Raw genomic sequence first — 16,221 nt, 5'->3', positions numbered from 1 at the left:
GTTGGTGTTGAAAAAAAAAACAACGATTTGTGTTGGAGGTATAACAATCAACAGAAAGTGCAGCAACAACAATGAAGTTGCTACAGTACACGTCTCTCTCTTAGATCTACCAAATGAAAAAAAATATAGTGTAGAAGGATTATGGTAAGATCAGTGTTCTTCGTCAATCTAACCGCAACACATGTCATTTTTGTTATATAAAAAAAATCAGTCTTTTTTAATGTCTCCTCCTGTGGGAGACCTATTCAAGTCTCCTACCATAAACGGCGCCGAGATTATGTCTCTAAGTCTAACTATGATGATGTTATGGACGACGATGATAATAATGGAGACATGACTGTTTTTTATTTTTTTAGAATAAAAGAGAAGAGTAATTTAGAATAAAAGAAAGTAATTCGGTGTGGGAGGTATATAGTAAGCATTTTGATCCAAAGTTAATTTACTTTTATCCAATGGTTCATATTTATTTTGCCAAAAAAAAAAAAAAATAGCCATATCTCCTTATGATAGGTGACCTATTCAGGTCTCCTATCAGAAACGGAGCCGATGTTGTTAGGCCTTTGGCGTAACATTTTAACATAAGATATTGATTTCCCTTATCTATACATAATTCATGTAAAAATGGTTTTTTTTTTCTTTTCTTTTTTGTCAAATCTTCCTATGCACACGTAAATATGAAGAATTATAGTATTTTTTTTTATTTTTTATATAATTTCGTTTATACGTTTTATAGAATTTGATAAATTTAGCGGTTAATAATAAGTTTCAAGATCTCACGTTTGATTCTCCTCGATATCAATTTTAGTGGATTAGTTTAACTTATTAAAAAAAATAATGCGTTAGTTTGACTTCTTAAAAAAAATCATGGGTAAATAGTTTAAAAGAATCCAAATTCAAATCAAAATAATCTTTCATCAATTTTACTTATTTCCAACTCCTAATTAATATGACCATTTTTATTTAACTCAATGCAATTGATCCAAGTTTATTGAAAGTCATCAATTTAATAGACAATTTGTGCCTTTTAAAGTAGTCAATCTAATATACGATTGACATCTTTTTCCTCTATTTACGTATCATCATATCTGGTTAAGTTCCTCTTCTAGGCACTGGAAATTTCAACAAACTACAAAATTGTGTAGAAAAAAAATTATATGTACGGTTACCACTATTCTTGTACAAAAACATTATTCTTTGCAAAGAATGACTCCAGAGTGGCTTGGTTTTGTTTTAAACCAAATGATAACTTATGTTCTAAAGACATTGATTAAAGAATACAAAAAATTGCAAAATATAATATTTAAATTTTACCTATGCTATTAATTCACTAACTAGAGAACTTAAGACAATGATTACTAAAGGGTAAACTTTCGTCACCCAAAATGACTTTTGACGAACACGTTAAAAAAAACACGAATTTTATGACATTCGGAATCGGAAGTAAACTTCAAGATAAATTATATCATCCGAAAATACACACGTTGAGAGTCACATGTGATTAGACCGCCAATTGAAGGCGATGGTTGCTCATTTGACCCCTGTATTTGCTCAAAAAGCCTATGAAACAATGTTTGGTAGATATTTACCGAAGGACTTATAAACGGAATTACGAAACGAAGCAACGAACGGCTTTGGGGGCAAAAAGAGCAAAATTTATTGAAGGCCGTATAAAGGGAAGAAAAAAAAAAAAAACATCAATTAAAAGGTTCATAATTACATAGCTATGGTATCCATTAAATAAAAGCAAGGGAGAGAGAGGAAAAGTTTATGTTACTATATATATTATCCAAAATTGACAACCAAAAAATATTACTAAGTTAAACTATAGTACATTGTAAATACCACTTCATATAAACCAATTGACAGTGATGTTTCCAAGCCACATGAACAATGGGAACTGAGCCAAAGCGATGAAGAGCAAGAGATAGTGGTGTTTACTCGAGTCATAACTCCTGACTTCGGCAAAAAGGACTCTTTTCATCGTTTTAACTAAGAATATTCCCATGCATAAGCAGAACCATGGCATCAAAACGTAGTAGGAGTAACCAGAGATTATTTTTCCAAGAGCAGCCAAAGACATGCCCGCAAAAGTATACCCTGCATATGCTACGATGTCCAATAGTGGTGCTTCTCCACTTCCTAATGAAAGCAATGTCAATTTAAGTAGCGCTGTTTGCATACACCAACCAACCATTCCCTTGATGAATAACCAGTTTAATGCTTCAGGACTAAACCTGGCAGCAACAAATACAGTATGTATAAGAAACTATAATAAACTAGGTGGGAAAAAATTAATAAGTTCAGATAGAACGAAACTTAACACTATAAACCTGGTAGGAACCCGGAGTAATTGAAACAGGTAACTGGTAGAAAGAAAAGAAGGGTTTTATTGAATGAATGATTGAGGTAGGTATCTCCTCAAAGTATCTAACTTACAGAATAGATTTTTCATTTTACATACAACTCTCAGTTTTATAGATTGAATCAATCTATCTTTATTTATTCTATTTATACCCCTTTTTACAAGCCATCTACCCTAATTAATCCTAATTAATAATCTTTATCCTAACAAAACCAAATAAATTCTTAGTGTAACTTACCTAAAAAACAGCTGTGGAATATTAAAAATAACAATACAACTTGCAGTGTCTATAACATCAATGAGACTTATTTTTCCGGACGAAACGACTAATGTTAGTAAATAGTTTCGAGTAATATTAGTGGGGAATTCAAACCCACAACACAACATATCTCTCAAAAACCGCTATATTCCTTTTCACAAACCACCTTACCACTCACATAACATCTAAGACAGGACAGTAAGTAAATAGCTATTACTTGTAATCATAAGAAAAATATAATTTTGGACACAACAATTATAAAGAAAAACAAGAAAAAGGACTCAACTATACATATACATAATGGACAAGAACAATTGGAAAACTGAAGCGTATTAAAGCCCGAGTCTGTTAATGCAGTACAATGTTTTCAGTGCACAATAACCATGCACTGCTACAACCAGACACAAGAAACTTTCACAAAGTGACTCACCAACTCTTCATCACAAAACAAAGAAAATAAACTTCAAAGTATGGCATTGAGGAGTTAGAGAGCCCCATATATTCGTTCACAATTGTACTAATCAAAGACTCTGGGACCTGGGTATCAAATAGTTTGTGATATAATCACAGCACATAACATTTCTTTATCCTAACAGTGGATTCCTCATTTTACAGTGGATTCCTCATTTTACATACAACTCAATTTTATAGAATGAATCTACCCATCCTTATTTATTCTATTTATACCCCTTCTAACAAGGCAACTACCCTTTATCCTAACAAAACCAAACTAAATTCTTAGTGTAACTTGGCAAAAATACAGCTACGGAATTTTCAAAATAACAATACAGCTTGAAATGTCTAACATCAGAGACTTATTTTTCCGGCAAAATGACAAATGTTAGTGGGGATTTCGAGCCCACAACATCTTATCTCTCAAACACTATGTTCCTTTTCACAAACTAACTTATATAACTCACATAACATCCAAGAGCTTAAGATAACTATTACTTGTAATCACAAGAAAATAAAATTTTGGACACACCAATTATCAACAAAAACAAAGAAAAAGGACTCAACTATCTATATACATACACACTGGACAAAATTTTTGGGAAAAGTGAAGCATATAATAGCCTGACTCTGTTAATGCAGTACAATGTTTTGGTAGATAACCAGGCACTACCACGACCAGACATAAGAAACTTTCACAAAGTGATTTACCAACTCTTCATCACAGAACAAAGCAAATAAACTTCAAAGTATTGCATTATGGAGTTAGAGAGCTACGTATATTCCTTTAGAATTCTACTAATAAAAAACCTGCGTAGCAAATAGTTTGTGATTTAGTTATTGCGCATAACGTTTCTGGGATCATCAAATCACTTTTGCAAAGGCTATTATCATTAACAATAACAGACATATCAGCATGGATAGGAAAGTTATTCAGTTACAAAATTATGTTAAGGACTTATTTGGAGAATTTATGGCATGGAGCTCTAGGACACAGATATAACACGCGCGCACACACAAATTTGAGGATATAATTCATGTCAGATTGTCAGTAGTATATTGCAGAAATAAGATATAAGAAATAGTATACTTACTTTCCACGAAGACCAAGTGAAATGCCAGCAAGTACAACGTAGGTACCAAATGCCATCAATGGAATGTACAGGTCAGGGGCATTTATATCATAAATTGGAGGTTTGTAAGAGAGTCTACCTCCCACTGGTTCAGTGATTCTAGTCCAATGACCCTAAACATTAGAAGACAAAAATAAGAGCGAAGACAGATAAAACAAAAAAATTAAATAAAAAAATTCAACTAGATGAATGCAGAAAAGTGTGACATTACTGCTTACCCGGTGCAGGAATGGGAACAAAACAACCTTCAACTTGTTCTTAACATAGTGGTCATTCACTTGGAAGTAGTATTGGGGATCTGAGAAATACCTAGTTATCTGTTGTTGAAAATAGATGATAAATTAATACATAAACCTTGATTCACACATACAAATAATATCTATAACTGTTGTTGACGGCGGACCATGTCTGAGTAAAAAACCAGACATATGGCCCCGCCATACCATGATGCCATGGTGCCACCATCCTTCACAGATTTGGCCATGGTGGAAAGCCAAAAACCCGCCACCGGTATACACCATGGCGCTTAAAATGGCTGATATTTGACAACACTGAACTATGATGGAGGAAAGCAAGATAACGAAAGCTATTTGAAATTGTATAGGTTTTTCCTTCCCAAATTGGTGGAGCCTGACTTGAATGATATCATATATGTAAGCAGTATCGAAGTGAGATCATACACCATGTATGAAATAGATTTAAAAGTGAATCGCAAAACGTTTTAATTTCTTTTTGCAAAAGTAAATGGAACTCTGGACATTAAAATGTCAAGCTGTTCACTACATTAATTTATGATAATCAATAGAATAGTATTGTTTCAATGATATACTACAATTCCTAGAAACATGGGATAAAAGAGTTTATAACAGTTTTCGACACACAATTTGAACACAATGAAGACATTAAAATGAAATCAACCATGCAAAAAATAAAATATTTTCAAATCAGTAGATCTAATATCAATCATGAGGCATTATGTTAAACTGAATCATTATATTATAAAGAATAAAATAGTGATACATACATTGCTTTGAACATACTCAGAGCTCGATCCAAATATTTTTTCTCCATAGGCACCCAATCCCCCTCGAATGAGTCCAGAACCGGCTGCATTAAATGCATTCCCAAACACATTAGGTTGTGAGCTTGTTGGAAGTTGAGGCTGAAATTGAGGCACCCCCAGTTGTGGTCTGACATTGTTATACATTCTCACTGCCATGTCCAAAACCAAAATAACCAATCAGAAACAACTTGTTCAAGGTTATAGATATAACCTAAAGGGGAGAAAAAAATGGCGGGATTGAACTCCACCATATAATCAGAAGTATATATAGCACCAGGGGAAGAGCCACACTATAGTCCATAAATGCACCGAAGTTGCAAACACAGACAGTTCAAGTGTGGCTTTTCGGTTTGTAATTTTATGGACTAAAGCGAAAAATTTTGAACGTTCAAACTTTTGAACCCCTGACCTAGTGTCCTGGCTACGCCACTGTGTAGCACTGACACTTCAGGTTGAAATTTTGTCGACAACGACACTATACCAACCCATATAGTTACATTCCATCATTTTCACATTCTTAAATAAGAGAAAATAGGACATGCACCGACAGTGTTAACAAAGTTTTACACGGACATCCAATGAGAATGTACTAATTGATAATTATTTCTAAAAAACAGTTATAACTTAGGCGTAGACGGCAAATATAGAGTTTTCCTATTGGATGTCGGTGTAAAATAAATTTACACTGACGGTGCATCCACATTAAACTCCTTAAATTATTACCGGTATATACTTGTCAGTGTCGTGTCTGTGTCAGTGATTCATAGATCAGAAGCTCCTACGAAGTAAACTAAAGACTAATTGAGAAATCAATTGAGAATCAAGGCAAGATCGTAACTTTTTAGCAACCCTTTTTTGCAAAACAACGAGATGAAGATGATGATTAATACAGGGTTAACTTAATTTAATAAATCATATGATAGGGTTTAATCAACCTAATTGAAGAGAAGAGAGGAGAGAAAAACCTGAGTGAAGTGTTCAATGCAAGACAACCTTCTAAATCCGCACCGTGTTGATGTTTTCTTCTTCTTCTTCCGCTGTCTCTCTTTCTTTTTTGTATATAATAAAGAAACAATTTGCAAGGGAAATTTTTGCATAAAATCATATACACGTGTCCCCTTAAATATTTTTCATTCCTTAAACTTTGCAACTAATGAATGATGGATGTGTTCGGTAAAAAGAAGCTATAAGTTAGATCATAGCTGATAAGTTAGCTGAAAGCTAATAAGTTAACTGAAAGTTGATGACTGATAGCTGAAAAGTTAGCTTATTAAAATAAAAAGTGTTTGGTAAAATTAGATGTTCAAGTGGCTGATAAATATAAAATGACGTAAAATGATAATTTTTTTTATAAATCATATATACAATTTTTATTAATTATTGTATTTCTTTTTAAATGTTTAAATTTATCTCAAATATTTTTATCTCCTAAATGATAAATGTATTTATGAATTTAATTGACATTTTTTATTTAACAAAACTTTATTTTAATGAATTTTGCTCAACTAAACTTTCTTCACTCTTTATTGTAAATTTTATATAAAATTATTTATTATTGAATTAAGAGTATGTAAAAAAGAAAGTGAACAAGAAAATTTGAAAAAGATTGTGGGTAGTTTTTTTCTAAACGTGGGCAATTGAATAAGAATGTGGGTAGGTTTTTTAATTAAAATTAAATTAAACTATATTAATAAAAGGTTAAAATTGGAAGAAAATATAAAAAGCTACCAGCTATAAGCTCAAAAGTTGAAATAGCTTTTTAAAAAACGCTATAATTCATGAGAAAAACTTGTTACCAAACACATCACGTTTTCATCCAACAAGCTTATAAGCTAATCCAAGAAGCTATAAGCTAGCTTTTTTGTGTTACCAAACACAACCTTAAATGAGTAAATTATCACTTTAATATCTGACAATACGCATCGTCATCACAAAAGTATTAATTACAAAGTAGTTTCGAATGTGCACTTCTGTTATCTGTTTAGTCCATAGCGTTAAAGTGAAGTAAAAAAATGGTGAAAGTGTTTCCAAACAACATTTCAAACTATTTATTTCCCCTCCGCAACTCTTCAGAAAACAGCGAGTCTGATCCGATGTAGCCCTTCACATACAACCCTTCACAAATCAAGCGAAACAACGGTCCATATCGCATCTTCTCACACATCTAACGGTCTTGATCAAACCCATCATATTTTCAAACGTCAAGATCAAACCAACGATGATGATTAAGCCTTGGGAACTTACACCAAGACACACTCAAGGCTTTAGGTAATCAAGTGCATTACTAGCCTTTACACGTGGTAGTAAAAAATTGAAGGTCATGTCCCCTCAGTCTCACCGTCAGGACATGGACATTAATTACTGAACAATAAACGACCAACTCTTTGACGGGGAATCTTTTGACTATCACATCTCTCAGCATGGAGGACGGTCACATAAAAGACAAATATGCCTCATCTAAACTACGTGGTTTGCCCCACACCCTCGGTCGAGCATATCCAAGATCCTGGCGAGCACATCCAATAGCACGCTTGGTGACATTCCAAACACGATCACTTCAACCATGGTAGAATTTGTGTGGCATACCTTTGTGAACAGTATCGTTCCATCGCAGGCATGTTCATTGCCTGATCAGCCCGACTGTGGTAAAACTTGCGAGGCATACCCTTATGAACAACCACATTCCATGGCATATATGCCCACTACGCATTCATTGCAACCATGGCAGAACTTGTGAGGCAATCCCTTATGAACAATACCGTTCATCCTATGAAGATCTAACACAGGATCATTGTAACCAATGGTAGAGCCTGTGAGATATTCCCTTTGTGAGCTATAACGTTCCATTGCGAGCATGTCAACTCTATCACATGCACTTACCATTGGAACGAACATAATCCTCGAACATCCAACAAATTAAAACAAACAGAGGTTATCATCTCTAGAGAGCTCCGACGAGCACTACCCTCGCTCATTCAAAGTCATCACTCTTTATCCGGAGCAACGACTTGAGGGGCCACTGTTCTGGACCTACCAAAGCATTTAGGGCCAATACAAACGAAGCCCAAACTCTGCATTCGGTAACATTAATTGCAACAAACCCCTCCCCGCGAGGGGGTGCTCGGAGCAAAGGACACATGTTCAAACGAACAGTAACAGTCATCATCATGGCTCCCGTGAATCTCTCCTCGACGATTACATTTCCTACGAATTCGTAACAGACCCACCTCTATATAGACCCACCTCTATATAAAGGGTAATCTTCGTAGTTCCCAAGGTTAGAATATACTCTCTCTCTCTCTCTCTCTCTCTCTCTCTCTCTCTCAACACTCATTCTGATCTCATACTGACTTGAATACCCCCCTCCCTCCGCATTCCAATTATCAACTGACGCTTCAACCACCGTACATAACTTACTTGTTATCAGAGTTGTGACTGATTTGAATTTGAAGAGATTTGTTATTAGGTGATTTTGAGAGTTTTAGAGAATGAATTTTCTGAAATGGGAGAAATGAGTTGATGTTTCTGTTTTAATAGAACGTAGCGACATTTAACCATGGTTGAAGCAACGACAATTTACTGTCATTAGATAGCAAGGGCATGTCCGTTAGAATTATTATTATAATTTTAGGTGTGAATAAATAAATAATTTCCTAAATAAGAAGAACAATTTTTCTTATATTTTCACAACTGTATGATGTGACTTGAGATATGCTATCACTCCCATGAGATATGTTGAAAACGAGTACCTTTGGGTTGAATTTTTCTTTCTAAAAATACCTTCAATTTTAAATACAAATGACACATGTAATAAATAGATAAGAATAAATTTAAATATTAAAACAAATGTAACAAACACGATATGAATATATTTTATTTTTATTTTTTTCCTTTATCATTTAAAAAGTGTAACAAGAGTATATATACTTACTTTCTCATCATTCCAATTATTCATTCCCTTAAAAAACTTTTTCTATAATAAAATTGTTGTTTGTGTCATTAAAAAAAGAATTTAGATTTTTTTTTGGTTATATTGTATTATTGTCGGGGTGGTTGAAATAGATAATCATGGTTAGTTTGATTTTTTATAACTTGAAACCAACACACATTTATATTTTTTTTTTAGTTTTAATCAAAATCAAAATTTCATAAAAAAAACACCATTCATAATTTTTAGGCTTATTCAATCACCCGATCCCTTAACTTAATTGATTGTCTTAATTTGGTCTCCTAACTATAATTGTACCGATTTGCTCCCTTATGCTTTGCTCTGTTACTAGTTTTAGTCCTTTATGTTAGTTTCTCTCAAAAAAACGTTAACTTATGTACCAATTTGGTCCCTTATGTTTTGCTCTATTGTTAGTTTTAGTCTTTTATGTTAACGTTTTTTTGAGAGAAACTAACAGAAAAGACTAAAACTAGTAACAAAGCAAAAACATAGGGGACCAAATTGATATAAATTATAGTTAGGGGATCAAATTGAGACAATCAATTAAGTTAAGGGATCCGGTAATTGAATAAGCATAATTTTTAAACGTTAGCGCAGTCAAAAATTTCGCTAATTATTATTATTATTATTATATAAAAACTGCTTTAACAATTAATTAGTTAATTTAGTAAAAAAACAATTATTGATTAAAAAAACCCTAAAAAACAATAACAAAAATTAAAACCTATTTGTTATAAAGACCCAGCCTGTGCCGTTTTTCCTCCTTGTTGTATCAGAAACCATTTGGAGTCACACACTTCACCAGAAAACTTCGTTTTTCACGGCGAGAATCGGTGGTCGCTTGAATTGCGAGTAAGTTTCCTTTTCCTCTCTTTGTGCACGCTAAATTCTATCGCATTTTTTTTTTTGGGTCAGGAATTCTATCGCATTTTAATTATCATTAAGTGTTTTAGTGCGAATTTGAATTAGAGAAAATTGCTTAATTGTTTAGAAAATTATAGCGCTCTGCTTGTTAAGCAGAATGATATCATGAACAAGAGGTTGAAAAGCATTTATATGGTTCATTATTTGAGGATTTTGTGAAATAGGCCGGTAGATTAAGGAAAATATATTTTTCTAATTTAGTTTCTTATGCCAAATTCATTTATCCTGATACAAAAATTATGAACACACCACAACAGCAATTTGATTTCTTTTTTGTCTCCAATTCAATTTGGTTGTTTAAGGAGAATGCAACAGAAACATGAAATGGGGATGTAGGGCCTTCTTTGTAGGAGGTGATTTCTGTTTGGACGACGGTAACCAACGGCGTTAATCAAGAGGGGGGGCTTGGTGTCATTAATTTAAATAAAAAGGGAGGTTAGTGATCAAATTAAAACTAGAGGGGAGGTTTGTGACATTTGATTAAACCTCAGGGGAGGTCAATGCAATTTCCCCTAAAGTTTATTATAAGTTGTAGGTCTTTCCAATTCAAATACCATTTGAAGTTGTAATGTGCATTCACAATTTAATTCCCAACCAGCCTTGAATCTTTCAGAAGTGAAAGCAGTGTTTGAAGTTCCACAAGTTAATACCATACTAAAAAACTCACCTACAAAGGGTTACACAATATGTTTCAAGTAAAAATGTAGTATGAAACTGAGAATCAAACAAGCAGTACTGCAAAAAACCAGTTAGTTGAGAGTTTAGAAAATTGCTTATGCTATGCTACTGTTTATAGTTTATGGTAGTGATACCATTTGTATTTGAATTCCTAGAAAGTTATTCTATTGTATTGTCTCATTGAAAATTAATAGTGCAGACCTGCACATTCAGAACCTATTTCCCTTCCTATGGTGCTTTGTTGGTTTCTCTGTGATGGATTTTATTTTATTTTTATTTTTTTTGCATTTTGGTTTCTTTCATCTTTTAGCCACACCAATATATAATGTTTAGATCTGCCCTTGTTGATCAATTTATTGCTTTTCAGTATAGTTTTCATCTAAATATGCACATTTTAAGTGAATGGGTCAGTGTGTTGTATTAACTTTAACAAAGCTGGTGTGCCTCTTAGGCAAAGAAAATGACTGATCCTAACCTGCCATGAAAGTCTATATGCGATGATTTTTCTACTCTTAACCAGTGGCGGAACTGGGGGGTGGCAAGGGGGAGCCACCGCAGCCACCGCCACCCCATCTCTAAAATATATATATATATATATATATATATATATATATATATATATATATATATATATATATATATATATTTATACACTGGAAATTACTATAATGCCCTTAACTAATATGAATATTACCAATTCAATTTCATTTCCTCTTCCCCTTTCTCTTTCATCTGATGCGCGTTCCTCTTTTTTCTTCTCCCAGCCAAAGCAAAACCACCGAACAACATCCACCACCACACCACTGCCGGCGAGCCGCGACCACTCTTCTCCTTCTCCATCCATCACCGCCGCACCCCCCTCAATCTTCTGTATTGATTCTTTAGTTTAGAGAGCTATCTCCATCCATCTCTCTCCACAAACCCTAATTGTTGTAACTTGTAAGGTAATGTGAAATTGAATGTAATTTCCTTCAATTCTGATTCTGATTTGATGATTACATGTTCTTTAGTAATGTGAAATTGAATGTGAAATTGAATTTTTTTAGTTTTCGATTGCTACTGATTACTACAGAACTCAGACTGTTTTACTAAGACATGAATGTTCTGCTTATTATTATGGTTTAGAACATGAACTCTGATTGCTACTGAACTGTTACTTGTGTTTAAATAATTGTATTGAGTGTGAGAGACGAATTCCAATTGAAAGCCTCGGTTTTAAATAATTGTCTTAAACAATAGTAGAATATGAAAGCCTGATAACTAGTCAAATTGTTTTAGAGTTACTATAGGTAATTAAGAAAAGTTAACTTACTTCCTTTGCCAATTTTAATCATGTATGGCAATGACTTTGAGAGGAGGACGTAATCAATAATCCTAAATAGTAGAGGTGGAAAAGATGGAAAATGTAAGCTTATTTGATTCAAAAAAATGCAAGCATATCTTCAACTTCTAGCATGCCTAGATGAGCTAATCTTCCTCTATTTTTGATAGTGTTTGGTTTTTCTGTATATGACTAGCATGTTCTAGCAACTTGTCATGAAAAGTAGCAACATTTATGGCATTTTCCATCAGAAAGATCTATCAAACCTGGCTCAACTTTTGAATTCAGCTATCATCGTCTTCTGTTTATGAAAATCAAGTGAAATTGGTTCATTTTGAAATCATTTATGTTATTTCAATGAAATTGAAACCGGCTATTGTTATGAAATTTGAACGTTATTAGAATTGATGTAACATTGAAACCATGTATTGTTAGTTGATTTTGAAACTGTTTCAACAGGAAAAGTTAAGATGAAAAGTCGGGATGCGTAAAGCATCACTTTGAATATGATGATCGGTTTTTAGTATTATTTTGTTGAAATTTTTTATGAACGACGCCGAAATGGGTCGTATTGTATATTATATGATTTATATATTTTAGTTTATTTTTAAAGCTGCCACCCCAAAATTTTAGGTCTGGCTCCGCCACTGCTCTTAACTCTTCATGTGCTTTCGTTATATATTTTGTGATACTTGGGTTGCATTGGACATAGTTCTTGTTCAAAATATCACAACTTCACATTCAAGATAAAGAAAGTGGAAGCAATATATTAAATATTTTTGGAATTGATAGACCCTTTTGTATATTTTATATCTTACGTCATGCCAATGACTACTCAGGCCGAACCGTGGCTTCATAGTTACATTGGGCGATTTATTTTGCTATTTCATCACGATTCATGGATTTTGGTGTTTTATTCAAAGGTTTCTGGTCACTTTATCACTTATAAATTTTGGATTCTGCTACTTGTTATGTGTTTGGAGTTGTCATAGTCAATCATAGATGTGTTAAAATAATTGATCATTTTGTGTACATAATGCATATTGACTTGTCATAGTGCCTATTTTGTTTTTTCCATGTTCCAAAATTTGAGACGGATAGGGTTGAAAGATTCTTTATTATTGATTCACTCACCATTTTAATTTATAACTTCATTTTCAGGAAAAGTATTATTTACTTGAAAGTGTAAACTGTAAAGTACTTCCAATTTTCAATTAACCATTTGAATGATATAATTAATTATACTCTGCTTTGACATTTTTCTCTTGTAAGGAATGAAACGTTTGCAAGAATCTGGTTCCTCTCAACAGAAACGACAAAAACTGTCGGCGCTGCCAACTGAAGAGCGTATACTCTATGACCTTATACTTAGCAAGGAAAACTCAGGGATCTCAAAAACAGACATGAGAAGAGAAACAAACCTTCCTATTGCTGCGCTTAATAAACACATGAAGGCACTTATGAACAAGAGTATGGTAAAGGAACTTCCTTCCATTAAAAACAAAGGTATAAAGATCTACATGGGAACAGAATTTGAGCCTTCGAAGGATATAACTGGTGGGCATTTTTACAGTGAAGGGAGTCTTGATACGGTTTTTATAGACGCTCTAAAGCAAACGTGCCTGCAATGCATTTCATTGGAGAGAGTTTCCACATGTGATGGATGTTTGGAGTGGGTTAAAAGGAGTGGGGTCTTCACAACTCAAGTCACGGGAGAACAAATAGAAGAGATTTTACAAACTTTGGTTTTAGATGATGAGATAATGCAGATGACAAGTACTGGATATGGGGATTTTGCATCTATTCCTGTTGGCAAAACTTGTTACATATGCAAAAGCAAGGGTGAAAAGAAATCTGCTGACTCGACTCCCTTTCCATGTTTTTCTTGTCAACGGATGAGCTTTTGTTCATCGGATGGTGTTGTCTCTCCAACAACATGTGTGTATTTTCAGAAATGGTTGGATTTTTTTTAGTTGAGCACTATTAATTTCTTTTTTTATTTTGAAATGACTCTCAGCGTTCTGACTCTCATACAACAGCTATCGGGGTTTTTCGTTTCTCTTCTAACTTTATTGCTCAATGTATCTAACATCCTTCCACATTTGGTTTATAAGTTCTGCATAATGATTTGCGACGGTTATAATATATGCGGTTGGTGGTCATTGTTATCACTTTATCCGAGTAACATATCTCTACAAGCATTTTATAATTCGATTTGCTGTGCTGATACACATTCAACCTGTTGGTCAAGTTGAAAGAATGAATGTATGTCTTTAATTGTCTCAGGTTTTTTTTATTGCTTCGTATGAATCTTGCAGCCGTACAAGTATGGTATATTTTGGTATGCTTTTGGTTTTCTGTGAATAAAAGTATGTGGATCTATTGAATCCAATTCCTAAGTATTTTAATTTTTATATCTAAAATTGGCTAATGTTTCTAGTTTACTGGAATAATATATGGAATGACCAATACTTGTTTGGCTTCCAATGTATGACTAACTTGTTTCATTCAGTTTATGATTTGAGCCAAGTATATTTCATTATCAAACAAAGGGATTTATTCATCTTTAGCAAGTGATTAATGGTTGTAATCATGACTCTTTAGTATGAAAAAAATTATAGTTAAGAGGAGTGAATCTACTTTGTCTTTTTTGGTGTACATTAGTCATTAATATAGTTGATAAAAAGTGGGGCTTTGGTCACATTTATTATTCAGCACTGTGAAACTAGTTTGTAAATGAAAAAGACAAAAGGGAAGACATATTGTTTTAGCCGGGTGAAAAGAGTGGTGAATATTCCGTTCGATCAGCCTATCATTTCTTGAGCAATGAAAAAGTTGTGAACTAGCCGGGACCGTCATTACTCCATTGGGATAAGTTGTGGAAACTCATTTGGAAACTGCCTCTCCCAACAAGGGTCCGAAACTTCATGTGGAAACTTGCCCGTAACATCATCCCAACAAGGTGCAATTTAAGAAGGAGGGGAGTTGTTCTTGATACGGTGTGCCCTCTTTGTTTTGACGCGGATGAGTCGTCCAACCACCGCTTCATGGCTTGCCCTATGACGCTGCAGGTATGGTTTGCCTCCCCTTTGGGTTTCCAACCTCCCCCTCAAACAGACTTAAATGCTTGGTTACTAAGTTGGCTGTCAGCAAAAGAGCCTCTAGCTGTACAACTTTTCTGTGTGTGCCTTTGGAAAATCTGGTTTTTTAGGAATCAAGTTATTTTCAATCAAGTTGTTTTTGAGCCAAGGATGGTTGCTGCAAGTGCTCATGATTTTGTCTCGGAGTTTAAACTAGCAAATCTGACGCGTTCAGTTGACAGACTGCAGATCCCTGCATAGTTTTGGACTGCTCCTCCTACTGATTTATTGAAAGCCAACATAGATGTTGGGCGCGACAAGCACGGGAAGGTCACTTGGGGGCTGGTTATTCGCAATCATGACAGCGAGGTGCTCTTTGCACGACTCAAAGTCCTGATATCATGGCTGATCCACTATTTTCAGAGACTCTTGGTCTAAGATGGGGTATCTAAACTGTCTTAGAATTACAACTTAGTAATGTTTTGTTTGAATTGGATGCTTCTGTTGTAGTTAAGTGTTTTAATGGGCTGTCAACAATAGCTAGTATTAGTCCCTTTATACTGTCATGACTTATTTGGTAGTTTAGTTGGTAGTTCTGTCAGCTTTGTTAATCGCTCTTGTAATGTAGCTGCTCATGAGCTTGCTCAGGCTGCAAAATCCATAGGATCACGTACTTGGGTGGGGAATGCCCCCCTTAAAGTGGTTTTTGTTCTCTCTTGGTTTGTTTCTTTAATGAAAGAGTGGATTGTAAAAAAAAAAGACAGAAACGTCATATGTAATAGTTTATTGCTTATGCTATAGATTCATCCGTGGTGTGATCAAACTTTTATGTCGACAGACACGTTCTTTGATTTTATTCACTCCAGTTGGATGTTAAATTTTTCAAAAGGGAAATGAGTATTACTTTTCCTACTCTATGGCCTTCTCTCGGATCAAAACTGCTGAAATGTGAGAGAGTCTGATGACTGATTATACATAAGAATTGTTCGGATTATAAAA

The 16,221-nt window shown here is 34.1% G+C and overlaps 2 protein-coding genes and 1 pseudogene across 8 annotated transcripts; 2 read left to right on the top strand and 1 right to left on the bottom strand.

Annotated features, from left to right (window-relative positions):
- Positions 1–1,698: 1,698 nt before the first annotated feature.
- Positions 1,699–6,390, bottom strand: LOC11445595 (protein YIF1B-B). Of its 2 annotated transcripts, none has more exons than XM_003621567.4 (5): positions 6,236–6,390; positions 5,232–5,419; positions 4,426–4,524; positions 4,169–4,320; positions 1,699–2,234 (listed from the first exon to the last, which is right to left on the bottom strand). In XM_003621567.4, exons 2-5 carry the CDS (start codon positions 5,412–5,414, stop codon positions 1,847–1,849), a joined length of 822 nt encoding a protein of 273 aa, XP_003621615.2. In that variant the 5' UTR covers positions 5,415–5,419; positions 6,236–6,390; the 3' UTR covers positions 1,699–1,846. The 2 variants fall into 2 exon arrangements, with proteins under 2 accessions (XP_003621615.2, XP_024627368.1); XM_024771600.2 differs by lacking the exon at positions 6,236–6,390 and adding an exon at positions 5,994–6,139.
- Positions 6,391–9,952: 3,562 nt separating this feature from the next.
- LOC112416780 (DNA-directed RNA polymerase III subunit RPC6) lies at positions 9,953–14,351 on the top strand. Of its 6 annotated transcripts, XM_039827756.1 has the most exons (3): positions 9,956–10,071; positions 12,982–13,065; positions 13,415–14,351. In XM_039827756.1, exons 2-3 carry the CDS (start codon positions 13,041–13,043, stop codon positions 14,113–14,115), a joined length of 726 nt encoding a protein of 241 aa, XP_039683690.1. In that variant the 5' UTR covers positions 9,956–10,071; positions 12,982–13,040; the 3' UTR covers positions 14,116–14,351. The 6 variants fall into 6 exon arrangements, 3 of the variants coding, with proteins under 3 accessions (XP_024626527.1, XP_039683690.1, XP_039683691.1); XM_024770759.2 differs by lacking the exon at positions 12,982–13,065 and having other exon boundaries at positions 9,953–10,071; XR_005643073.1 differs by lacking the exons at positions 9,956–10,071; positions 12,982–13,065; positions 13,415–14,351 and adding exons at positions 11,464–11,765; positions 12,776–12,975.
- A 718-nt stretch (positions 14,352–15,069) lies between these two features.
- LOC120576938 (uncharacterized) lies at positions 15,070–15,971 on the top strand (annotated as a pseudogene).
- The last annotated feature ends 250 nt before the right edge of the window (positions 15,972–16,221 follow it).

The sequence above is a fragment of the Medicago truncatula genome, chromosome 7, assembly GCF_003473485.1.
Source record: "Medicago truncatula cultivar Jemalong A17 chromosome 7, MtrunA17r5.0-ANR, whole genome shotgun sequence".
Classification (NCBI taxonomy): domain Eukaryota; kingdom Viridiplantae; phylum Streptophyta; class Magnoliopsida; order Fabales; family Fabaceae; genus Medicago; species Medicago truncatula.
The sequence above is the reverse complement of the archived record's forward strand: the minus strand, read 5'-3'. Positions and strand labels throughout refer to the sequence as shown.

Bases quoted from the DNA above. Each gene is read 5' to 3' on its own strand.
- LOC112416780 (XM_039827756.1), top strand. From the start codon at position 13,041: ATGGATTTTGGTGTTTTATTCAAAG. The intron at 13,066-13,414 runs GTTTCTGGTCAC...TTCTCTTGTAAG, and splicing joins TTTTGGTGTTTTATTCAAAG to GAATGAAACGTTTGCAAGAA.
- LOC11445595 (XM_003621567.4), bottom strand. From the start codon at position 5,414: ATGTATAACAATGTCAGACCACAACTGGGGGTGCCTCAATTTCAGCCT. The intron at 4,525-5,231 runs GTATGTATCACT...TTTCAACAACAG, and splicing joins CTGAGTATGTTCAAAGCAAT to ATAACTAGGTATTTCTCAGA. The intron at 2,235-4,168 runs GTAAGTATACTA...TGTTGCTGCCAG, and splicing joins TCACTTGGTCTTCGTGGAAA to GTTTAGTCCTGAAGCATTAA.